Genomic DNA, 26,614 nt, shown 5'->3' on the forward strand with positions numbered 1-26,614 from the left:
GATTTATTTTTGCAAATCTTTTGAAAACCAAGTCTGCGAAGTTTTTTGTTTCAAATATTTTATGGTAAAGAATCGACTGTGTTTAGTTTTTACGTTTTTCGTTTGCTTGTTTTTTACTTCTCAAGGATATACTGCTGGGGAGAAGAGTTGACAGAAAAGATGTTTCATCCACTTAGAAAATAACTAGATCTGGATCAGCAGACATGATTCAGGAGGGAAATCTTTTTTTTTTTTTTTAAAGGAAAATTCCTACACCTGAATTATTCATCCTGATCAACTAAATTTCCTAAATAGTTGAAAGGATTCTGAAATACGGTTAAGTATAAACCTATGCTTTTTTTGAACTTACGGTTATCAAAGGCTAAGGGATTGGGAGGGATAAATTAGGAGTTTGGGATTAGCAGATACACACTACTATATACAGTACAGATAAATGACAAGGTCCTACTGTATAGAACAGGGAACTATATTCATTATCTTGTAATAACCTATAATGGAAAAGAATCTGAAAAATAACATATATATAATATATATAATTTATATATATATTTACATAAAACCAAATCACTTTGCTGTACAACAGAAACTAACACAACATTGTAAATCAACTATACTTCGAAAAAAAAGAATTAAAGAAAAGTATGCTTTTTTTTGGTATTTTACTTAGTTAATTTGTGGGAGTACTGGGCATATAACCCGAGAAAACCGTGATTCAAAAAGAGTCATGTACCACAATGTTCATTGCAGCATTACTAAAAATAGCCAGGACATGGAAGCAACCTAAATGTCCATCAACGATGAATGGATAAAGAGGATGTGGCACATATATACAATGGAATATTACTCAGCCATAAAAAGAAACGAAATTGAGTTATTTGTAGTGAGGTGGATGGACCTAGAGTCTGTCATACAGAGTGAAGTAAGTCAGAAAGAGAAAAACAAATACCGTATGCTAACACATATATATGGAATCTAAAAAATAAATGGTTCTGAAGAACCTAGGGGCAGGACAGGAATAAAGACGCAGACGTAGAGAATGGACTTGAGGACACGGGGAGGGGGAAGGGTAAGCTGGGACGAAGTGAGAGAGTGGCATGGACATATACACACTACCAAATGTAAAATAGATAGCTAGTGGGAAGCAGCCGCATAGCACAGGGAGATCAGCTCGGTGCTTTGTGACCACCTAGAGGGGTGGGATAGGGAGGGTGGGAGGCAGACGTAAGAGGGAGGGGATATGGGGATATATGTATACGTATAGCTGATTCACTTTGTTATACAGCAGCAAGTAACACAACAATGCAAAGCAATTATATTCCAATAAAGATGTAAAAAAAAAAAAAAAGGACACATTTGCTAAATATTTTAACTTGCAGAGACAGAGGTGGCCTTATGCCATGGATCCCAAGGCATGTCTGAACTCTGGAGCAGGACAGAGCTCCAGTAGGCTGTGTCCTCCTTCCTGGAAATGAGCCATATCAGTTTCTTTAAGTGATGGGGGAACATCGGCCTACACACTGGTTTTCCTTTCTCTTTTCCAATGTGGAATAAGAAGTACTTTAACTTAAAAAGGCTCTTCTTGATGTTGAAATCAGTTTTTTCTTTAGAGAAATGAGAACTTGGGTAACAGTAAACTAGCAGCTCCGAGAGCTCCCACACATCTAGCAACTTCTGTTATTGATCAAGTTGACCGCAATCATAAATGCATACAATTTTCATGCAAAATTCATCTGATTGTAAATAGATGCTTCTAACACAGTGACTCAACCTTTTTTGGGACATGAGCCTCCTTATACTCTCCCCAGAAGAATTCACATCGACGTAGATCCACAGTATTTTGCAGAAAATTTCAGAAGATTCAGGACTATGGATGAGGTCCGTGGGCTCCAGGTTTTGGGGCATCAGTTCCAAGGATTTAAGAAATAGCTTAGGGCTTCCCTGGTGGCGCAGTGGTTGAGAGTCCGCCTGCTGATGCAGGGCACACGGGTTCGTATCCCAGTCCAGGAAGATCCCACGTGCCGCGGAGCAGATGGGCCTGTGAGCTATGGCCGCTGAGCCTGCGCATCCGGAGCCTGTGCTCCGCAACGGGAGAGGCCACAACAGTGAGAGGCCCGCGTACCACAAAAAAAAAAAAAAAAAGAAAGAGCTTAGTCCTCAAGAAACAGCTGAAAACGTCGGGCGCTCCACCAGTTTCTTTCAGACGATCTGAGCTTGTTTCCAAAGGATGGAGCCTGAAAGGTGCTCCTATAACATCCACTATTGCTCATTTGTTCAGCCATTCACTCATCCAATGCTTATTGATGGCCCATTTATAGGTGACTATTTAATCGTTCTTAAATTTTAATGGGACAACAAATAGTATGGAAGGAAAAGGCTTGATTTGGCAAATACTTATTGTGAACGCAACCGGTGAACCCATCCAAGCTGATCAGTTCATTATTATTCAGCTGGTTTACTCCACTAGCCCTGTTTTGTGAAGTGTTACAGGCAGTGAAAGAAACAGCAAGATCATGTCCAGGATGACCACAGCCTGAGAAGATTGCGCAGACACACGGGGCAGCTGGAAAACACTGGAGAGTTAAGCTGTGTGTTACCAATAACCGCGACACTTAACTGTTCAGAGATGGGGGAGCCAGTGTGGTTTGGCGTAACTGAGAAGTTTTGACTATTTTCAAATCCCACAGATTGATTAAAAGTCATTACATACAGCTGTTCTCTTCTACACCCTGGCCCCCTACTCCCAACCCCCCAAACTACAGTCTTCATGTATCTCCAAGTAGGTCTATTCATATAGACAGGACTTTGGTCATCAGCTCTGGGGTGGCTTGTATGTTTTTCTTTGAAAAGTTCTTTATGAACTAAAACTTAGATTTCTCAGTTTAGAATGGGTGGTAGGACATTTTTGTTTATTAAAGTTGATTTTGAAAAACCCTAAATTAAGAAAAAGATCTTTAAAAAAAAAGGCCAGGGTAAAGTGGAAAATGAATACCCTTGAGGGGAAAAGAGAGATTGGCTAGAAAGCTGACTTTCCTGCCCTAAGAAGAAAATGACACCGACATTTCATTTTGCATTGCAACATTTTCTATTTTGCATTGGATTTCAATAAGCTGAACACTTACAGTAAAATCTGTCACCAAGTTCTAATCATGAGAAGCACATGACCGAAAAAGATTTTCTACTTAATGGAAAATTTCTAGAAATTGTTACTCAGTCATAAAAATGTTCTGGTATCTCCTTTTATCTTTTAAGTCATCCAAAGGCCAGATGTTGAGAAACTGGGGTGAAGCCTTTCCCTTTGCTCCAAACAATTGGCAGCCTATAATACATCTTAATTAAATAATTGCTTTGGACTGTCTTGTGTATAATTAATCATTTAGCTCTAGAGATTGCTGGAAACCACAGTGGACACAAAATTCAAGGATTCGGGGTTTCTGAGATGTGAAAATTTGATGTTCTCACAGCCCTTTCTGGCCCCAAACTAGATAAGCGAATGTAATTTAAGTTGAATGTCGTAGGTATTTAGCTGTTAACTCGGAGTTGGAAGTATCTCAGAGTGTGGAATTTAAATCCAGCAGACTTTGAAAGTGGGGTTCTCTTCCCACCGGTAGAGCAGGGGCAGAGAGGTTAGAAGACAGTTGCCAATGTTTGGGAAAGATGAAGACTGTGGGTATCTTCTCTATGGGGAGATTAAGAGGATCTGGAGAACACCGGACTGGCCCTTATGAGGGGAGGATGAGGCCAACTTCCGGGGCAGTGAGTGGTGGTGAATGGGAGACGCAGAAGAGAGGGGCGGTTGGAGATGACGAGGGTCACCCCTCATGGCACTCTGCCTAGGATCCAGGCTCAGTGGATCCCCATAGAGCACAGCTCGGGTCATTTTCCCTGCTGTCGAGGGCACACAGGTAGCTGGAGGTACAGGTGGGACCCCGTCTCCACCCAGGTATCCGAGGCTTGAGATGTTCAGCCCCTGCGCTCTCCTGCCTGTCTCCCTCCCTCCGTGCTGTCTTGAGAGGGTTGTAGGGCCCGAAACAGGGATGACTGTGACAGAGGAAGAAGTCAAAGGGGAAGGGGCCGAAGAAATGGAGCTGCTGCTTTGAAAACAGGCAGGCTTACTTTAAATTTCAAAACCCTATTGTTTTTCCTTCAATGGAAACAAAGAGGAATCTATTAAAATTTTAACGGCTTAAATATTAAATAGATTTACTATTTTCTTAGCTTTCAAAGTGATAACTCAGGGGACCTACACTTCCTCAAGATAAGTTTCTGTCCTTCTCGAAATTCAGTTTTTAATCTCCAAAGCAATCGTGAGTCAGGCAATAACACAGCTGAATGGCGTTGTTCTTCATATGATCTTTCTTTCTACTCCCAGGCCAGCAGGGTAGTGGCACATGGATTCTGATGACCTGTAATCAGATGACGATTCAAAAATGGGAATTAACCTTGCTAATTCTGTGTTCAATTGCTAACTGAATTTTCTTGGAAATAGACTTTGGGGCTCAAAACTGTGCTGCCAATCGTGTTAGAGATGCAGTTGGCATGAAATTTAATTTCAGTCCTTTTTGGAAGGAGCTCACGGGTAAAAGCGGTATCCCACCTCATCTGTGTTTGATACACAGTGATGGCAGCAGTATTAGTGAACACGGTAGCACCATCAGGTTTATTTTCAATAAGTAATTCCCATGGGAACTACTCATGTATAATCAAAACAAATATTCATTCTCCCCTGCTACGCGCAGAGCACCAGGCTAGCTCCCACGGAACCCATAAAGGCATCTCACCTATGGTTCCCATTTCAAATGTAATTCATAATCAGGTTTGGGAGACATGACCAAAGAGGTAAAACAAACTGTTATAAAAAATGTGAAGGGTAGCTATTACTACCATATGCCAACACATATATGGAATCTAAAAAAAAAATGGTTCTGAAGAACCTAGGGGTTAGGTCAGGAATAAAGACGCAGATGTAGAGAATGGACTTGAGGACACGGGGAGGGGGAAGGGGAAGCTGGGAGAGGTGAGAGAGTGATACTGACATATATACACTACCAAATGTAAAACAGATAGCTATCGGGGAAGCAGCCGCATAACACAGGGAGCTCAGCTCAGTGCTTTGTGACCACCTAGAGGGGCGAGATAGGGAGGGTAGGAGGGAGCTGCAAGAGTGAGGGGATCTGGGGACATGTGTCTACCCGTAGCTGATTCACTTTGTTATACAGCAGCAACTAACACAACAATGTAAAGCAATTATACTCCAATAAAGATGTTAAAAAAAAAAGAATAGCTATTACTGGCATATCAATAATAATAATAGCAGCTACGACTGATGGTTACCCTGAGCCAGGCTCCTTTCTAGAAGTAACAGCTCTATTGAGAAATAATTCACCAAGCATTAAGTTCGCTCTTTCAAAGCATGCGATTCAATGGTTTTTTAGTATATTCACTGAGTTGTACAAACATCACCACCGTCTAATTCCAGAATGTTTTCATCACCCCTAAAGCAAACCCTGTACCCTTAGCAGTCACTCCTTCCCCTTCCCTGCCGCCATGAACCAGGCTCTTGTAGCCTGTTTTCTCTAATATTTACAGCAGTCCTCTAAAGCAGGTATGATGAGCCCCTTTCATTAAGAGGAAGCCAATGATGAGAGCCCATGGTCTCTGTGCTTCCCCAAAAGATATATCCAAGTCTTCATTCCCGTTACCTGTGAATATAAACCTTCAAAAAGGGGGAGGGGACTTCCCCACCAGTCCGGTGGTTAAGATTCCCATGCTTCCAATACAGGCGGCGAAGGTTCGATCCCCTGGATGGGGAACTAAGATCCCACGTGCCGCGTGGAGCAGCAAAAAAAACAAAAAAACAACAGGGGGCAGTGGTTTGCAGGTGTGATTCAGTGGAGGATATCAAGATAAGATTATCCTGGATTTAGGGTGGGCCCTCAATTCAATGACATGTGTCCCCATAAGAGACAGAAAAAAGAGAAGACACAGACACACAGGGGCGAAGGCCCTGTGGACAGAGGCAGAGATCGGAGGGATGCGGCCACAAGGCCAGGAACGCTGAGGACTGCCAGGAACCAGGAGGGAGGCATGCATGGACTCTCCCTCAGAGCCTCCAAAAGGAACCAACCCTGCCAACACCTTGATTTCAGGCTTCTGGCCTCCAGAACTGCGAGAGAAGACATTTCTGTTGCCTTAAAGCCCCCCACTTTGCAGTCATTTGTTACGGCAGCCCTAGGAAACCAACACAGGCACACAGTTGGTCAGCGGCAGAGCCAGGATTCCCCAGACGGACCCGGCTCCCAAGCCTGCTCCCTTGTCTTTGGCCACTCTGGATGGTCAGCCCCTCTCCTGAGTCACCGAGGACTCGTGCCAGGGTGGGCGCAGCTGAATTCCAAGTGCAAAATGCCAGAGAAACTCAGCGCTGCCCAGAGGCTGGGCAGTCAGCCCAGCGCTGACCTAGGAATGGTTGACAAACAGCCCATGTGAAACGGGGGCCTTGAAGGGAGTTCTGGAGGATGGGGGGGACCTGCAGGTGTGGGGAGCTCAGGGGTCAGGTGAACGGCCTCGAAGAAGCAAGAGTGCAGTGAGAGAAAGGTCAGCGTGTGCTCAGAAAGAAACACTGGGGCTGAAACGGAGACGTGCGGAAGGATAGCGGGGCCACAGGAGGAGGGCGGGCACTGGACCTGGGCGGTGGTCGATGCCAGGCAAGGCGCTCACGTTGGCTTTAGACCTCGGGCTGCACCTGTGGCCTCGTCACCCACCGTGCCGCACACGCTTTGCGCAGAAGACAATATTGCGTCTTCTATGCACTTCCAGCTCACAACTGCTGGGACTTGTCTCTTGCTGGCCCCTCTTCCTCTGCCTTTCCCCACCTCCATCCCAGGACCTCTATCAAATCCACCGGCTCCTTGCCTTGTAACCGGTGGCAGCCACCCCTCTGGCCTGCGGGATGCAGCTGCTTTGGGGCCACGTCTTCACCCAAAGGCTCCCACCGTTCCCGGGCAGCCCTCGGGCAGAGTCTTCCAGGCTGAAGCATAACCTCTGAGGTCCAGGTTAGCCATACCTCCCTGCAGGATTCCCTGGGCCCTTCTGCCGAGTTTCCCGTGTGGTTTTGTGTACAACTACTTCACGGAACTTGCTTCCACCTATTAAAATGATGTCTGGCTGCAGTGATCAGTGTGTGAGGAGGTGATGTCTAAACACCCGTGGAAACACTGTTGCACAAGCACGTGGGTGAACAGGGGCTCTGACATGTAGGCCGTGGGGAGCCGTGTGGTTTTGAGTGCAGAGGGTGGCGGGACTTATGTTCGAGCAGTGTTTTTGAAACACGACCTTCTGGAATGTGTAAGATGGATGGGAAGGGAAGGGTGGAGGAAGCATGGGTGCGACGCAATTTGAAAATCCTGGAGGGAGGGAGGGCTGCTCTGGGGTGGCAACGGGGGAATGGGGAAGGGGAGATGGATGAGGGAGATGCTGTAAGGAGGGGAGGGGCTGGTGGGAGGGGCTGGTGACTGCCAGAGGTTATCAGAGATCCCCCCGGGGGCCAAGCTAGGAGCCTGGGATGGGCTGGACCTTGAATGGAAAAGAGTTCGGGGGTGGGGGGCCAGTCTGGGGACCAGGGAGTTGGGATTTGGACATTCTGAATTTTGAACGAGAGTAGAGCCTGGGAGAACTGAGATTGACCTTGGGGGTCCTTCAGGGTGGGGACCAGAGCAGCCTTGGAGATGGTGCAGAAGGGCTCCAAACGCAGCTGTGGTTCCCACAGATGTTTACACAGGATGACAGAATGAATATCTCCATGGAGGAAGAGGAAGGGAGAAGGAGAGCCCTCACCAGAGGTGGCGTGGCCTGCGGGGTGGAGGGGAGCCAGCCGAGCCCAGCCTGATAGAAGCTAGGGGAGCAGAAGGTCACAGAACAGAGGTCAAGGTCAAATTAACTTCACCTCCCACTCTAAGCTAATTTCTTTCTTAACGTGATCTACTACACTTGAAAGATTTTTTTAAAATTTGAACTGGCTGGGATTAAGTTTCACTGACCACTTGATGGCTCGGAGAGGGCACATATATTCCACCAATGTTTATTGAGCACCTATAACGTGCCAGGTTCTAGACAGTGCTAGGGTGGGCCCAGGGCCCTGCTCTCCTAGCAGACAGGACAGCAAAGGCAAGTTTATCTCCACGTGCCTGACTTTTTGGCCCCTTAGAGCACTTTGCCATGGGCCATTTAGGTTGAGCTGTGACATCTGGAAAACCCACATCCACCCAGATCAGCGAACACCCAAGTCCAGCTGAGAGGTACCAGGGAGGATGGCGGGCAACTCCTCGGCATCCTTGGACGTGGCCAGTCCCTCAGGAGGGCTGAGGCTCATTTCCCAGCACTCGCCTCACTCCCTCTGACTTGTTTTCCTCCTAAGATCCTTTTTTCACTTTCTCAGCTGAGATTTCTGGTCAATGTCTTCAAATGGATCAATTCAATGTGTTTGTTAAATTATAAATATCAACACTGCATCAAAGCAGAACTTTGCCTTTCTTTTTTAAAAAATGATGGTTGTGATGGCCCTGATCACTAAATTACAAATGATTACTTTCATTATAATGGTATTTCTGATTCCATGGACCATAACACTGGTCAATTCTACCCTTTGAAAAGTAAGTTGATTGACTACTTTTCAATAGTGTAGTGGAGCAAGAAGTATTCCTGCATTTTGTGTTATATTTGATCTCATTATATAAAACTTGGTGCAGTAAACTTTATGTTACATAATTAAAATCAATGCAAGACATTAAAGGAACACAGCAACGTGTGGACTTATTCAGGTACCAAATAACCTGGCATCTGAGTATTTTTATTTCATTGAATTTTTAAAAGCATCTTGTGCCGTCTCCCACATCTAAGGCCCGTGCTGAGAGCTTATCAGACGTGTTCCCTATTCTGAAGGTCCTTACAGCAGGGTAGTGAAAGCACAAGGTACAGTAATCGACTGTAAGTGAGCCAAAGCAGGACGGGCGCCTTAACCCAGGGGTGTGAACAAATCTCTAGGAAGCGCCTGCTGTGCTACAGGCACTGTGCTGCGGAAGCCAGGGCTGCCTGTGATGGAACAGGCGAGGCAGGGTTGAGCCGCATGGCAAGGAGTGGCTGGGGGGCCAGGGTGGGCTTCGTGGAGGAGGCATCATTTGATTTGGGCCTTGGTGGGAGAGTGAACCTTCCAAAGCCACTGAGAGATGGGGAGAGGAGTGTGTCCCAGGCCAAGACACAGCAGGGATAAAGGCAGTGAGACACGTGTAGGGCATGTTCCGGAAACATGTAGAAAACAGTGGGGGCTGGAATGGGGGAGGGGTTCCTCAGGGTAGAGGACGATGGGGCTGAAAAAGAAGGTTGGATCCAAGTTGCGCCAAAGATCTAGTGGAGCAAATACGGAACAAGGGAGTCAGCCAGACTTGGGTTGGAGATGGAGTTTTGCCCATTACAGCTGAGGCACTCTGGGGAAGCCAGTTTCCCAGGCTTTGCTTCCTCAACCATAATCTGAGGAATGTAACACCTGCCTACAGCTTAGGGAGCGTCGCACGAGAACGTGCCAAGGCTTGGTGTCAATGCACGAGATGCCTCTCTCCTGAGACAGCAGCTGTGACTAGGAAGGGGGTGACAGCATCCTTTGCCGTGAGCACCCGCAGCTCCGAGCTGCAGCATCAGGACCAGGCTCCTGGTGACCGAGCCTCAGCTGCTCTGTAAAGCAGTGGCACTAACACCTGTCCCTGCCCTGCTGAAAGCAGAAATTGTGATGATGGCAAAGAGTAAAGTATGACATAGCCTGCTTGTCATCACCCTTGGGGTGTGTGTGTGTGTGTCTGCGCGTGTGCGCCTGTGTGCAAGAGCACATGTAAAAGCGTGAGTGTGTAGGTGTGAGTGCGTGTACACCTCGTGCTCAGGTATCCTAAACTCCACTTAAAAATGAAGTTGTCATTACCACGAATACCTAGTTTACAACTCTAGATACCAGTTTCCTCATCTGTTACGTGAATGCTTCCCTTAAGTCGATCAAAGCACAGGTGATTCCCTAAGAAATTAAGCCTCGTTTTAACCACCATGCCAGCAGGGGATGGGAAAACTCTTGGCTCATTCCAAAATTGTGAACCCCCAAGAGTCCTTATGCCAGATTTCCAAGCAGAAGCTCGGAGGTGGAGCAAGAGAAGAGGAAGAAACGGTGAGAGACAGGCTCTTCCCCACTAAGGATCTCACGCTCTAACCAGGGAGCTGGAAGGGGACAGCAATGTGGTGTTTGTGAATCAGATCAGGACACAGGGACATGGCTATTGGGATGCCCTGGCAGGAGCGAGCCAGGACTGGACGTCTGTCCCATTACAAATCACAGCGGCTAAGCTCCTCTGGGACAGGGGCAGAATTCTCTCCGCATCACTGGAACATGGTACCCATGCACGACAGTGTCAAGGAGCATCTGGTGCTCATGGGGATGCTCGTGGGCTTAGGGACGCAGGAGCAGGGCCGAGGCACGAAGCAGCGAGAGCAACAACAGAGACCAGGAGAACCATGGACGCTGCGCGGACACCGTGCTAACAAGGGCTGGGCATCTTGGGGAGACGCATGATATGGTACAAAACTAACTTATGGCCTGAACTTCCCGTTTGACTTGGAGTCCTTTCAAAGGAAGGATAAGCTCTATGGCGGCACTCGTTTTTATGACCTGTTTTCCACGTTGCACTTCATTCCCTCCATTCAAGAGCTGTTTCCTCTTTAATCCCCCTTTCTGCTGGGATCTCCATGCGTTTCTCTCTCCTTATCTTTTCCCCTTCAAGCTTCAAATGAAGAAGGATGACTTGTTTGCTTCCCTCCTCTCTTCTCTCTTCCAGGACAGAGCTTTCCTTGCCTGCCTGCCCGTCTTTGATCAGCCTTTTTGAAGCAAAGCAGGATGTTCCTTCTCTGCTTTTTCTCTGCAAAACCGTAATCTGCTGGGCTCTAATTAATGCATCCCCTAGGACACTCGAGTTTTCCTCCACATTCCTAGCTCTGGATGTATTTGGGGGTCACACCATATTTCACATAATTTTTAATTCTATATTCTTTCTCAAAATTTACCAGGCTGGTGCTCCTCTAGTTGCATTTTTATTTCCCCTCGCGATTGATTCTTTTGCCAGGAAGCAGTTGATCGAACACAGCTTTGTCTCTGGTCTGATTCTCTCCTCGCAAGATCATGAAGTTGACTACATAACTCCGGAATTTCTCTGTTGATGCACGGTCTGCTGCTTTTGTAACAACAGCACAAAGATCTGGGAAATTAAAATTCTCAGGAGCTCCATCCCCACGCAGCAGCTTGCTCCGTCAGTGTTCTCACCCCGTCTTGGTGGTCGACACCAGACGACGCAGCACTCGCTCCCCTGACTCTTCCTGGAACCCCAGCCATAAGTATTTCACAGTATTCCTCTTTGCCAAGTTGTGCTCTGTGCCAGATACCTGGGGTGGGGCGGGTGGACATTCTCCAGGTGCCGGAGACAGGAGGTGGTCCTGAGACTCAGACGCTCTGCAGAACCTGGTCAGAGAGATGGACCCCTCTGTGAGGGAGAAACCGGGGACCCTGCCAGTTACCTGTGCCTTTGGGGGACAGGCCTGGGATGAAGGACAGGGAGTAGAGAGCAAGTGGCAAGGCCAAGCACAGGGGGCAGATCTGTCCTATTTAAATGTTACTCAGGAATACTCTACCCAGTCGTTCATCTTCATAATTTAAAACTAATTAGTTAATGTCACTGGTTTGCAGATTGTTTTATTTAGTGTAAATAGGAGCTATTAGGAATTCCCTTGAAGACACCCTCATCTCTTTATCCATCAAGGGTTTGATGCCCTATGAAAACCACCTGAAAGTTAACAGACCAACCCGGACGTCTCCACTTACGCCTGGTCTCAGTTTCGCTAGCTTAGAGTTTTCACAAACATGTGGAAGCTGTTGTTGGAGTTGGCCTGTAGTTTCTGTGTGTCCCTGGCGCTCATCTGTCCTTTTTCTGGTTTTCCTTCATGTACCCACCCTTCTCCCCAACCCGCACCAGCCCCTGAGGCTGGGTGTGGTTCACACTCAGCCTGGCCCAGGGGTTGGGCACATAACCTGTTAAATTAGAGCATCCCACCCACCACTTCCCTGGTGGCACAGTGGCTGGGAGTCCGCCTGCCAATGCAGGGGACACGGGTTCGAGCCCTGGTCCGGGAAGATCCCACATACCGTGGAGCAACTGAGCCCGTGTGCCACAACTACTGAGCCTGCACTCTAGAGCCCGCAAGTCACAACTACTGAGCCCACGTGCCACAACTACTGAAGCCCGCCCGCCTAGAGCCTGATTGTTTCAGGGAGGGGCCCACGACCCAATGAAGGACAATAAGTTGCATTTTGAGGACTTTTGCTGAGCTTAAAAGAAGGGTCCTTTCTTCTACTTGCCCTCTGAGGATATAAGTCTGGAGCTGCCTGAAGACCCTCTGTCACCGCAAAAATAAACAGTGCCTGAGAATGAAATCAACACAGAAGAAGGTAGGGGCCAAAGATGGACAGAGAATGGATTCTGATAACATCAGTTAGGCCCTGTAACCAGTCATACCTGAAGCCATCTCTGGACTTTTCGATAGCATGAATCTACCTCTATGCTTGGTCTTTAAGCCAGTTTGAATTAGCTTTTATGTTCTTTGCACACAGTGACCTCTATGTTAATTTGAAGGTTGGAAATATCTAGCCTTCAACACAGGTCCATCTTTTAGGTTCCAGAGAGGTGTGACAGTAAAGTTCTGACTTCCCATGCATGTGTTAGAGACTCTACTTTCAGGTGTATTGGACACCACACAGGAGAGGGGTGACTGTAATTCTCAGGTGTGTGTGGTCCTGTGTGCTCCACCTGGCTCTCGTAGGAGCAGTGTAGCTCTGCATGGAATTAACCCAGAAGCACGGCATGTTCACACCTCCCTGACTGGCCCAGTCCCAGAATCAAAGAATGTTAAGACCGTCTCAGGTGGCTGATGGTTCTTCCATTGGCTGCTCACTCAAGGTCAGGCACAGGGCTGGGCTTTCCTATGGGTCATTGTACTTATTTTCACAACCACCAGTCTCGGCTAGAGTCTTTATCTCCATTTTAAATACAAGGCAACTGGCGCTCAGAGAGGCCCAGTGACGGGTCACTGCTTGGGCTATTGTGCTCCGGGACATGGACGTCTATCTGATGATCCCAGAGGGCCTACCTCCAATTGGTCTGTCACCTTGGCCCAGATGCCAGCAGGGCTGACCCCACCCTGTCCTTCATCTCTGTGTCCTCCAGGTGCCTGTGCCTGGTTTTCCAGGAGAGCTGGGCCCTTAGTCCCACACAGCCCTTCAGTCCTCTAACTGATCCCACCCTCCTCCCTCTGCCCCTCAAACCTTCCCACTGTGCCCTGGAGACTCATGGTCCCCCTCGAACTGCCCTCCCCCTGACGCGTTCCTGAATGTTCCCATCACCTCCTCGCCCCAGTCCACGTTTGCTGCTGTGGTTTCCCTGTGTGGGACTGGAGCGGGCGAAGGGGCAGGGGAGCCAGTTCTGAACAGACTGTTAGATTCCAATGGTAAATACTTAAAAATGGATCCGGTATCTCAAGGACTGGGGGGGACGTGAGGAAACAGAACCCCCGTCCTCTGATGGTCAGAGTGGAAACCGGGCGGGCACGCTGGCAGGACACGGCGGCAGGACTGGGCAGGTCACACCCTTCCCTCCTTCAGGCGCCTCCATTGGAGCCACGCCCGGGTCACGGAGCCTGAGGCCTGCCGGGCCGGTCATTGGCAGCTGAGAGAGACTGGAAACCACCTAAATGCACATGGCGGAGAAAACGAGAGGAAGCGCGGGTGTCTGTGGAACGGAAGTAAGTGCGTGGTGAGGGAAGAGGCCGCCCCTCACGCGCCAGGAAGGATGACGCCCAAACGATGCTGAGTGCAGACGCCGACCGCAGGGCACACGGCGCTGCCCTCCTTCACGTACATGTAAGGCGCGCAGGTGGCCCACGCCACGAAGAACAGCAGCGGCCGGGGGGACACGTGTTGGGGGTCGGCGGGGGGTTGTGTGTGTGGTGTGCACGTGGGGCAGGGACGCCCCAGGAAAGGACGGGCATGGGGATGTGCAGCCGGAGGCCCGGCTGCACCCTCCCTCAGGCCGGTCCAGCCGCCAGCCGGGCCCAGGGCTGCGCGTGCTGACCAGGCCGCGGCCAGACTCAGGTGCTGTTATTCTGGAGAATTCCGTCCACTAGCGGCTGTACTGTCTGTCCGTAAGAGCCGCCAATGCGATTACTCATTAATTCAAGAGTACCTGTAAACGCTCACAGCGCGGCAGGACTCACAGGAGGCGAGGCTGCCAAGAGCGCCGCCTCCGCTCCCCTGCGCGGGGCATCCGTCTCCATCCACAGTCGCTAAACCCCGACCAGGGCCCCTGATCTCCACTTCGCTCCCGTTGTGTTTAGTGTGTTAAGTGTGCTGAGTTGTCCAAGGTGCATTGTGTGCCTGGCGTATGTTGTGTGTGGCATGTTGTGTGTGTGTTGTGTTGATATGTGTGGTATGTTGTGTGCGATAAATTGTGTGTGTGTTACAGGGTGTCTGTGGTGCTTGTACTGTGTGTGTTGTGGTGTGTGGTATATAATGTGTGGTACGTGTGTGCTAAGGTGTGTATGTGTGGTATGTGTAGTATATTGTGTGGTGTGTGTGGTATATTGTGTATGTGTGTGTGGTGTGTATGTTGTGTGTGTGTGGTATATTGTGTGTGGTGTGTATGTTGTGTGTGGTGTGTGTGGTATGTTGTGTGTGTGATGTGTATATTGTGTGTGTGGTGTGTATGTTGTGTGTGTGGTGTGTGTGGTATATTGTGTGTCTGTGGTGTGTATGTTTTGTGTGTGGTGTGTGTGGTATATTGCGTGTGTGTGGTGTGTGTGGCATATTATGTATGTGTCTGTGGTGTGTATGTGGTGTGTGTGGTATATTGTGTGTGGTGTGTGTGTTGTGTGTGTGGTATATTGTGTGTGTGTGGTGTTGTGTGTGTGTGTGGTATATTGTGTGTGTGGTGTGTATGTTGTGTGTGTGGTATATTGTGTGTGTGTGGTGTGTGTGTGGTGTGTGTGGTATATTGTGTGTGTGTCTGTGGTGTGAATGTGGTGTATGTGGTATATTGTGTGTCTGCGGAGGGAAGGACGGAGGGCCCGGGACAGCGGCGGCCCAGGGAACGCGGGACTGTGCGCCGTGGGTCTGCGAGTACTGCATGCCATGGCGGAGAAGGAACCTCGGTGCACAGTCCCGCGTTCCCTGGGCCGCCGCTGTCCCGGGCCCTCCGTCCTTCCCTCCGCAGACCTGCACTCTGGTGGCAGCGGCCAAAGCAAAGCAGGACTTTGAGGACACAAGCTGCTAGTTCACAAACTAGATAGATAAACCCAGTCAAGAGGCTGAGGCAGCTGGGAATCTGTCAACAGACTGGTCTGCCTGGGGAGCCCACAGAGCCCGCCGGGGCCGGTTGCTGCGACTGGAAGGCAGGGCTGGCTTGTCCTCGGCAGCAGAAGGGATTGTTTCCTGCATCGGGCAGGGGCCCCTGCCACCCAGGCCCGTATTCAGCTCACCTGGATCTGTGCTCAGTCAGCCCCTCACTTTGTGTCCTAGTGAGAAGAGGCCCTTTTCATTTTTATTAAGCAAGCAGCTGAAATGCTAATACCTAATGTCCTATTTTTTTTAACACTGGGAGTTGTTTGGCATCAAGCCACAAAAACAAAAGATATTCCCCAAATCCTTGGCTGCTGAAACCCAGCCAACCTACAAGGCCTGAGAACAGCCTTGAAAGAGGAGCGGCGAAGGAAGGCGAGCTGAGATGGGAGTGGGGGGCTGCGGTGCCCTCCACGTTGCCGGGCAAGGGCTCCTCGGTTCTGCCAGGCAGGGGCGAGGTCCGTCACTCTAGTGCTTTAGAGCGGTTGGAGAAGGGGGTGGTCTGCGGTAGCTGTGCTTAAGGCCAGAGCTGCCACTGTCAAGGTCACTTACCTGAGACCAGAACAAGTGCTGAGACTGACCGTGGAACCAGAATAGCCCTGCACGTGTCCATGGTAGTAACAGTGACCCTGAAAGGAGGAGAAAGTCGGTTCAGTCATGCTGTCTTCTTGCCCACTCACAATAAACCAATGGCCTCCAATCATCTTGTTTTCAGCTACAGAATTTCCTTTCGCATAAAATATTGAACCAGCCAGCGGTCTTAATGTTTCATGCCAGCCCCACGTGACCCAGCCAGGATCTATGGCAGGAATATCTGATTTACTTAGAGATTATCAACAGGGTTTCTAATCGCATCCCGGTTCCATTCTCGTCTCTCTGACATCCTTCAGGAAAGCCCTGATGCGGAAGGTTTTACAAACTCCAGCAGCTGAACAAATCACATTGCCATTTTCCGCATTACAAATTGTCTTTTGTAATGAGATGAGGAACTGTGTGGGGTAATTAAGCACACTGTGAAATGCAATAAAATGAGGCCAAATCTATGGCTTATGAAAACAGAAAAGGCTACGAGAAGAAGGGGGTGAGGAGAGATAGCGGGTACCTCGATGAACTGCCCAATTGAGAGCAGAAAGACTCTTAGCAGGAGAGAAAAATAGGAAGGTTTTCTAAGACCGAAGTCGTTGGGCGACATGCCTGCAATATTCCATTTCTTTAATAATGTCACTTGCAAAAAGAAACCACGGCACGGACACGTCCTCAGTGAAGATAGATAGCTGTCCGGAATCAAGGTTAATTTTATTGTTGAACAAATGTTATGTCGCAGCCCCAGTTAAGTGGCTGGCCGGCAAGAAACACTAAATGCACTTAGTGCTCATTCCTCATTCAAGGCCTCTGAATGCCAGCGGCGTGCGGCCCCGAGGCGAAGGGCTGCGTCTTCTAAGGGACAGGAGAAGTGGACGCTGGGGTTTCAGCCTCAGCACACAGCTCCTTCAATCAGGACCACAGTTAATCACTTTTTCCAGGGCAGGGCAGGGTGTCCAGCTGTCCTGTCTGACAGGGACAACATTCCAAAGACCACCTTGACTTTGCTAAGAAAGAGGGCCGGATGGGATTGAGTGGCCAGGGAAATCCCACATCATGAAAAAGGGGCCAAGATGATCTCTTTGTCACTGAACAGAGGACAAAATTTTGGAATCATCTGAAAAGGCAATTACAGGAAGGGAGTGCTGTAGTACATTTGTTATTTTGACTTTTTCTTATTGATTCTGGAAGTTCTTTATATATTCAGGATATTAATTATGTGAGAAATGTCTTCTTAACTGACTTACGATATCTTTTATTGTATTTATTACAAGAGTTTCCAATTCTTATACAAATTTATGCATATTGTGTATTGCTTAAGATGGCTTTCTTCAACGTTATACATATGTCCTCTCTTATTTGCTTCTATTTCCTAGAATTAGTTCTTAGAATTAGTTATTTAATCTAAATTGGAATTCATTCTTGTGGAGGTATGAGGTTGGCATCCAACCTTCTCCACAAACTAAGAGACAGCTGTTCTTCACCACCATTTTCCTTTTCTGACTGATTTGAAATGTCACCTTGTCAGATATCGAATGCCCACATATGTCTGTGGCTCCCTCTCCATGTTCTCTATGCTGGTCCACTGAGGCGAACCTCCATCTGTCCATTCCTGAGCCAACACCACACTGTTTTAATTCCTATTATTCTATAGGAACATTTGATATCAGAGCAAGTTCTCTTTTCTGATTGTGATTAAATTCACATACCATAACATCCACCTTTTCAAAGCATACTATTATGGGTGTTAGTACATTCATAATGTTGTACAGCCATCACATCTAATTCCAAAACATTTTCATCACCCCCAAAGGAAACCTCACACCCGTTAGCAGACACTTCCCATTGGCCACGCCTGGCAACCACTAAACTACTTCCCGTCTCGGTGGATTTCCCTATTCTGTTCATTGCATTGCGTTTCACATTAAGTGGAATCACACAAAATGTGGCCTTTTGTGTCTGGCTTCCTTTACTTAGCAGAATGTGTTCAAGGTTCATTCATGTTGTAGCAAGTATTAGTACTTCATTCCTTTTTTTTTGCTGAATAAAATGACATTGTGGGGATATACCAAATTTTGTTTTCCCATTCGTCGGTTGCTGGGGATTTGGGCTGTTTCCACTTTTAGACTATTATGAATAATGCTGCCATGAACAGTTATGTACAAGTTTTTGTGTGGACATATTTTTTTGGTTCTCTGGGGTTTACACTGTGGGTAGGTATATGGTTATATATCTGTAAGTGGGATTGCTGGATCTTATGGTGACTCTGTTTACATCCTGAAGTACTGCCGAAGCTTTCCCAAGCAGCTGAACCATTTTACATTCTCAGTGTATGGGATGAATGTATGAACGTGTCCACACCCTCACCCACATTCGTTATTGTCTATGATGTTGAGTACACCCATCCTAGTATATGTGAAGTAGTGTCTCACTGTGGTTTTGATTTTCATTTTCCTAATAACGTAGGACGTTGAACATCTTTTCACATGCTTATTGGCCATTTATGCATCTTTTCTGGAGAGACGTCTGTTCAAATCCTTTGCCTATTCTTTGTTGGTTTTTTTTTGTCCTTTTATTGTTAAGTTGGAAGAGTTCTCTATATACCCTAGATTCTAGACCCTTACCAGAGATATGATTCGCAAATGTTTTCTCCCATTTTGGGGGTTGTCTTTTCGCTTTCCTGATGTCTTCTGTAGCACAAAGCCTGATCATTTTGATGAGGTCCAAGCTCTCTATTTTCTTAATTTGGTTGCTGATGCTTTAGGTGCCATATCTGTGAGACCCTTACCTAACCTAAGGTGATAAAGACTTACATCTACGTTTTACGAGTTTTAGAGGTTTAGCTCTTACATTTAGATGTTTGATTCACTTTGAATTAATTTTTGTATCTGCTTAAAGTAGGGCTCCAATTTCACTCTTCTGCATGTGGATTATCCAGGTGCCCTGAACCATTTGTTAGAAAACGATTCTTTCCCCAATTCGTCTTGGCAACCTTGTTGAGAGTGAGTTTTCTTTTGATACTATTTTTTCTTCAGAAGTTTCTACAGTATTATTGCCTATTTTCTCTTTCAGGTGAATTTTAGAATCAAATTTTAAGCTCTGCAATAATCCTTTGAGATTTCAGCTCGACTAATTTGAATGTAGAGGTCACTTTAGTCAGGATTTGTAGTCTTCAAATAAAAAGTTTTTCTATTCATATACACGGTATGTCTCTCCACATAATAAGGCCATTTTTACATCCTTCTGCCTAGTTTTAGATGTTTTTATTTTGAACGGCTTTGGAAAGTTTTCACTTGGCTTATGTCTAGGTATTGTATAGGCTTGTTGATATCATAAATAGGGTCTTTTTATCTATTACATCTTATACACGGTTATTTTTAATGTAAAGGAAAGCTTTTTTATTTTTTAAAGTTGATCTTGTATCAGAGACTCCTGCTGGGCCATCTTATCAGCTTAACAATTTGTAGCATAGCTTGGATTTTTTATGTTGTTGACTATACCAGCTGGAAATAATGACATTTTCTGGGCCTCCTTTTTGACCCCCATACAACGTTGAGGAGTGGGGTGGCCCGGTGGCCAGGGACAGAGGTGGGAGAGGGGATTGCCCACAGAGGGAAAGCACACGCACAAACATGGGCAATGGGGGAGGGGGGCAGTTCAGGGAGGGGCTTTGTCTGCTTGGCTGGGAGATTCAGGCGTGGAGGCAGACTCACTGCCCCACGTCTCCTCTGGCGAGGGTGTCCTCTTCAGTGGGCACGTGGTCCAGGGAAGGGGGCACGAGGGACAGTGCTGGGGGATACTGCCAGCCAGCCGCCAGTCATCCAGCCAGGCCATGGGGGACCCTTGCTGCCAGCCTGCCTCTTCGGTTTCCATGGGAAGTAACTTTGGAAAGGCTCCATGGTTCCCCCTCTCTAGGTAACTCTAGCTTTGGGTACTTAAGGGAGTCATGATAACAATTCTCTAAACATGGGGAGGTGTAACTGGATTGTAATGCCCCAGGGCATCAGAGCGGCCTGGTCCCCTCTGCCCAGAGTGGGGGGATTTCAGCCGTGGGAACCCAGCAGACATGTTGGAGCTGAGATGACTCAGGAAGTGAAGGGACCCAGTTAGGCTAGCTAGGGGAACGAGCACCACTGGTTTTTGACTTACCCATCTTTGAGGGTCCTGTACATTAAATAATTTGCTCCATTTTAGATAACTGTGAAATACTGCTATAGGAAACCAAGTATTGGTTAAAAAATCAAAAACCAAATGGTGACAATAGTCTTAATGACCAGCCTCTGAAATTTCAAACTCATTTATTCTCAGTGTCGATTTACTTTTTAATAGATTACTTATCAAATGTGCTTTCAAATTAAATACCCATAAATATAAGCTTATTAAAGAATGAGCTGAGAACAAATTAGTATAAAATTAATTTCCAGTTCAACAACTAGGCTGCATTATTGCTTATAAAAGAGGAGGGGGTGAAGAAAAAAAGAGGAGTGGGTGGATTCTAGCTCTTGTACTCTGGTCCTTAAACAACCCCAACTCTCTTAGTCAGTACCAGAGTTAACACCTCATTTCTAAGCTCTAAAACTACCTTCTGTTCATCTTCAGACAGTTGACTAGCAAGCCCATTGCTCACTCTTGACTATTACTAGAACTCCAAGTTCCAGATCCTCCAGGACAATTGCAGTCTCATGAAGTTTTGTTTTTTTAATATGATTAACTAAATGTTTAAACAAATGTGATTTGGTTTTTATAATATAGAAGTCATCATATAGATAAATTGACAAATCAGAGAGACAGACTCATCACACTAGGTGTCACATAATTGGTTGGGGAATTTGACCGTGGGGAGTGGAGGAGATGTACGTTCCTACTCCTCCGGGGGGCTTGATCCCCTTTGGCGGTGGCCAGGGTCGAGAGAGAGAAGTGCAGGCAGCATCACGTGGGGGCCAGCAGTGCCCACTCAGCAAAGTCTCCAGGTGAGTGTGTGTCCCCACGTCTGAGGGCCAGGTTGCCTCCTATAGACTGATGTTAACAGGCGGGAACCTGCCAGGCCTTGTAGGTTTGCAAACATGTGGCCTGTTGGATCTGGATGTGGCCACACCTGTGAGAGATGCAGGCATCCACCATGCCTTGGAGGTCTTGGGCCCCAGGGCCCACTGGATCTGTCGATCACAACAATTACCCTTGCAAGCCTCCCCAACTGCATCCCCTCCAATTGCCTCAAGAGAGTCAAACCATACCGTCTCTTTCTTTCTCTCATGCTCACGTCTCTAAAGACGTGGCTGAACAAGACATCATCTTATTTGCACAGTCGTCTTGGCTTAGTTCTGCTGATCCGATACATTCTCTTTCTACCAGCAAAACATAACAGAAAATAGTCCCAAACATGCATAACCACAAAATTACATCTTTTCCTTTACAAAACCTCTAACCATTTATTTTATATACATATTACTTAACCTAATGCATTTCCCCCCTCCGGTAAAATAAACTCTCCTTCTGTTTAATACTATCAATCAAATATAATGGTGGGGAAGAGGATATAGAATAAGAACACTTGAGCTTGAAAATAGTAGCCCTCAGCTCTATGCCATACGGGAAGTAAAATAAAAATTCTGTTACCCAACTCTCAGTGGACTAGAAAGAAAGGAATTTTATACGCTAAATAGCTAACAAAAGTGGCCTGACCTCGTGATTGAAAGGGACCCGTGAGCAGACAGATTCCATTAGGGAGTAAGCTGAGCGAAAATTATTTTCCATGTTCTTTTCCTTGGGAACTTTAAAGGGCCTCCCCGGCTATATGCAATGTGACAAACGGTCTTGATTCGGCATTTGAATCGCACGGTGTTGTAGCTGGAAGGGAACTTCAGGCCGTCCAAGACCAACCTTCCCTGAACAGATGTGGAAACTGAGGCCCTGACTGGTTAAATAACTGTCTAAGGTTACAGAGCTGGTTCATGGCAGAGCAGGGACTAAAAGTCAAGCCTCTCGTCCCCAGGCCGGACAGCTCCCCGCCACATCTTGCTGCTATGAACACGTGCCCTCGCGATGAAAAGTTATCACCTAAAATCCAAACGCGGACAGAATACTTTTTCAAGTACGGCAGAGCCTCATCACTCAGGGAATCCGAGGAAAGTAAAGTCGTTTCCAGACTCAGAAATATCTGCAGATAGGAGGGGTGTGAGGGTGAGTGAGTGTGTGTGTGCACACGTGCATGTGCGTGTGCCTGAGCTGCTGACCTGCGTTTCAGCACACCTATGGTCCAGCCTTTCCTCCCCTGTATGGAGAATCAGGCCCCCACATACCAAGGGTTTGCTTGAGACTGAAAGAAGGTTACAGTGCGTTCAAGCAAAAGTGACTCTGCAGCCCCGTGTGTTTCTCTGACTGAGTGACATTACGCTTTCCCCTGAGAGTGTATGGGACGGATTGTTGAGAAGTCAGTCAGCACACCCATGCTCCCAGGCCATGTCTGCTCCCAGCTCTAACAAGAACCGTGTCTGCTTAAAAGATTGGGAAGGACCAATCTCAGGGGCCGCTCACGTTACTTTGCGGTGCTGGCATTCGGCAGGAGAGAACGCAGCTTACAAAACTGTGTTCACGATCTTTGGGAGTACCCTGCAACCTGGGCCGGGAAACAGCACCGCTGCGCTAGTGAGCGCGCTGGACCGATCTGGAGTTGGAAGTCTTGTGCTTTGAGACTCAGTCTCTATTTTTAATTTGTAAAACGTGATTGACACTTGCTGCCCGGGGTCTTAGGGATCGAATCAATCTGTGAAATGTGTGTCCTTGTCACAGATCTGGGATATGACAACATGTACTTAAACCCATTATGCTGTAAGCGCTCACTTTTCTAGAAGCCTGACTGTGCGCCAGGTTCAGTGTCTGTTTCCTGTTCACGGTCCCGGCTGGTTCAGGGCTCAAGCTGGGATTTTAGCCTGGGCAGGCTGCCTCCCTGGCTTCTGAACCCACTCTCTACACACACCGCTTCCAGACAGAAGGCTGTCCCAGAGCCTCTCCTGACACCTTTAGAGAAGGAAAGTCACCGCACCTGAAGCTCCTCTGGGAACTCATTGCACATTCCACGTGGATCTGGCTTTTCCCTTGTTTGGCTCCTAAAGCATCTTTGCCACGGGTGCATCGTGTTGTCTGTGGTCAGACGGTATGTTCCTTGAGGATGGGGAATGTGGCCCCCTCGCTCCTGTACACCGCCACATGGCACTAGACCTTACTCAGTTCCACTGGACTTCAGAGTGATGCACTCAGCAAATTCCCAGAGGGCTTTCTGCCCCTCCCTGTATCCCAGGACAACAGGTCAGCAGAGCATCCTCTGCTCTCCCCAAGAAGGACCTGCTGGGTCTCTCTCTTTGCCAACGAACACCAGCCCATTCCTGAATCCACCTCGCTACAGTTTTCTATACTAATTCCACAACACAAGCAGCACGGCCATGGACATACAACAGACACGCTCCAGTGTTTTGTCTGCATTATAGTGGTTAGGAGCTCAGATTCTAGACTCAGGCTGTGAGAGTCTGAATCCTTATTAGCTGGGGGCTTAGTCTAGTTACTCAAGTCCTCTATGTCTCAGCTTCCTCATCTGGGTGTAAAAATAGCAAAAACTGATGTATTGTGAGGATCAAACAACAAAATGTGTGCAAAGCGCTTTGCACAGTGCCTGGCACGTTGTTGGTGCTCACTTCAGGTTACATTGGGCACTCAACAAACATCTGTTGTTGAATGGGTGTATAAATGAATGAGTGAATGAATGCATGCATGAAGAGGTAAGGTATGTCATCATGATGGAATGGGAATACTGGTCTCAGAACTTTGGACTCGGTGAAGGAGGCACTGAGGAAGCTCTCGATGATTTGTGAGGACTGAAACACAAGTGCAGAAGGGAAGGGCATAGATAGAAATATGCTCTAGAAGGATCACGTAGGCAGGAGTGGTGGCTGGATTAAACATAGGTGAGATGAGAAGTGGGGAGGAATGTCAGGTGGCCATGACAATCTTCCAGCTGAGGAGAAGGGAGGAGCTGAGCTGCAGCAGCAGGTATGCCAGCGGATCAGGAAGGGGGGAAAGATGGCTGTGAAGGTGGAAATCAACACAGGACACGGCGAGGACCTGAGGGGAAGAGGGGGTGTGTAGTGCCTTGGTCAGTGGGAGGACGGAGCAGCCTTCTGAGACAGAGGCAAGCCCGGAAGAGCAGATGAATTAGACGTGCAGAGAGTATGGAGATGTTAGGGAAGTTAAGTCCATTTTAAATCATTTTTTAAGAATGTGATAACAGGCCTAGCTCGTACCTAGTACCTGTACGAGACGAGAATGGTCTCTGCCTTCCCTCCTACCCCCAGAATCATCTTCCATCCTCTTCAGATGTTCTCTAACAGAGATGAGATGTAGCTGACTCTCTAATACCCATTTGCCCTGACATGTTCAGTCCTAGCCGATTGTAAAAGGTTCTACTCTTTTTTGATAGGAAACACATTTGCCGTGGAAATGAATGGGATGTCACTCAAACAATACTTTTGATCAAGATATGGGATTTCACGCCTGTCTGATGGTCCAGCCTCAGTTAATATTGAAGGTCCCCTTTGGACGTCTATTATAGGAAATGTTTTCATAAATTTTTTGAATGAGAAACACATACAACAAATGGAACCCTTCAGGTGTAGAAGGTCAGATCTCTTTCCTTCTCGCCCTCTTCATGCCCATGGTCCCAGCAGCCACCATCTCCTCTTACCCGGGCTTTGGGCTCTTCCACAAGAGCCAACTGCCTGACCTTGCTGGATCTCTGCTCTTGACCCTCTGATGACCTTCAAGCTGCAGCCAGTGGAATCTTCCAAAGTCTACCCCTAGTTATGACATCCCCTTGGTTGACACTTTTTAATGGCTTCCTCCTCCATGACAACCAAATTGTCACCTTGGCCTCCAAGTCCTACATACTCTGGTCCCTGTCAAATTGTAGACATTTCCCCACTTCCAAGTAAAAGTTGGCATCAGCCAGAAACGTCCTTCCCTTTCCCATCCTCTGGTTCATGCCTCCTTAAACTTCAGATCTTGGTTCACATGTTCCTTCCTCCATGAAGTCTTCCATGATTCCTTAGACTAGATTAGGCCCCTTCGCCTTTCCTCCGGTGCACTTAGCACAGATTTTAATTTGGTCTGTGATTCTTGGAATAATGTCAGTCTCTACCCTCCAGCTCCATGTGGGTCTCCTGTCTGTTTTTATCGTCAGTGGGAGTCACAGGGCCTGGCACAACGGGGATGCTCAGTTAACATGCATGTAATAGAAGGATGTGTTTGGACCAAAGCACTGACAGCGTTTAGGAGACTTTCTGGAGGGCATTCTGGCCTTTCCCAGAGTTGTCTTTTGGGATGTAGACAACATAAATATCATGGGCATTGTCTCCCACAGGCCTTATTAAAAGAGACAGTATAAGACATAATCTTCCCTTAGATGTGGCCAGCAAGGGCTTAAGCCACAAATATTTCATCCTGTCAGGATAATAGAGAGATAAAAGACAGGGGATCAATTCCAAAATTAAAATCAGCCACTAGTTTGCTTGTCAACCAGCTTACACTGATTGTTGAGAGATTAAATTTAAAAAAGAAAGATGCTAGCGAAAAAGTGGTTCTTATTTTATATATAATTTTAAATTTAGGGAAATCCATTGTGTGCTGACTTTGGGGGAAAAGGGGATGAATCAGCACATTTCTTTTTGTTTCCCAGCCCGATTCAGTAGAAACAAAACCTCCAAAGCTGCATCTGTGTCCTCACCACGAAAGACAGTATGAGGCCCTGAGCTCCCCTTAAAGGGTTTCTGCTGGAAGATGGGCTGTCTAGGGCTAAGGGTTTTCTTCAGTGAACGAGACTGTTCACCCATCTTTACAGTAACGTGGCTGACAGCTCAGAACAGGCACTCAAAGAAATGGGGGAAGGTGGCCCCAGATTACGAGAAAAGTCACTGTTTTTCTAATTGTAAAAGCAATATATGCTTGCCGTTTCTGGAGGTTTCGGGTTGCCGATTAACCCAGCCTCCAGTTGGTTCACCTACTGAAGAAAGAATCCAAGAGTCCAATGAAGATCAAAATACACTACGAGCTTAACTACTTCTGAAAGAGGGCTTTCTGGTATATTCCATCAGAGGACACAACTTAGGTCAGGGCAGAAGTGAGGCTTCCTGCAATTTCTAACCCTCGTCTCCCCTCATCTCCCCACCCTGCTCTCATTAGCCAAGCCTGAGGACCCATCTTGGTGAAGCTGGTGCTGCAGCAGACCATTGCTTGGAACACTCCACAGAGGGGCCGGCAGGGCTCAACCACACTCGGCCGAGGGAAGACAGCAAGGCTAGCTCACGGCCTTTCCAAAGCAGGGGCTCTGCCCCTTCCCCAGTTAGCAGGGACCAGCGGTTGCCAGGACTTGCTTCCTCTCGCCCTCCTCTCCCTGAGAAGATGCTTCCATGGGGAGGAGTGAGGGGGTGAGTCAGGGTGGGGGGAGGTGTTTGCCTGTCTATACAGTGACCTCATGGAAAGATGAGAAATGTAACCTGTCCACCACCCCATATATACATCAAT

General features: G+C 47.5%; 1 protein-coding gene across 2 annotated transcripts in view; it reads right to left on the reverse strand.

Moving 5' to 3' along the window:
- ADAM12 (ADAM metallopeptidase domain 12) overlaps positions 1-26,614 on the reverse strand; it is a 388,736-nt gene that overhangs the window by 108,490 nt on the left and 253,632 nt on the right. For both annotated transcript variants that reach the window (XM_027112934.1, XM_027112932.1), the window contains exon 5: positions 16,016-16,092. In XM_027112934.1, the coding sequence (XP_026968735.1) occupies positions 16,016-16,092 (77 nt within the window). The remainder of the gene's footprint in view (positions 1-16,015; positions 16,093-26,614) is intronic.

The sequence above is a fragment of the Aethalodelphis obliquidens genome, unplaced genomic scaffold (assembly GCF_003676395.1).
Source record: "Aethalodelphis obliquidens isolate GAN/ISIS:26980383/991018 unplaced genomic scaffold, ASM367639v1 scaffold11, whole genome shotgun sequence".
Taxonomy (NCBI): Eukaryota; Metazoa; Chordata; class Mammalia; order Artiodactyla; family Delphinidae; genus Aethalodelphis; species Aethalodelphis obliquidens.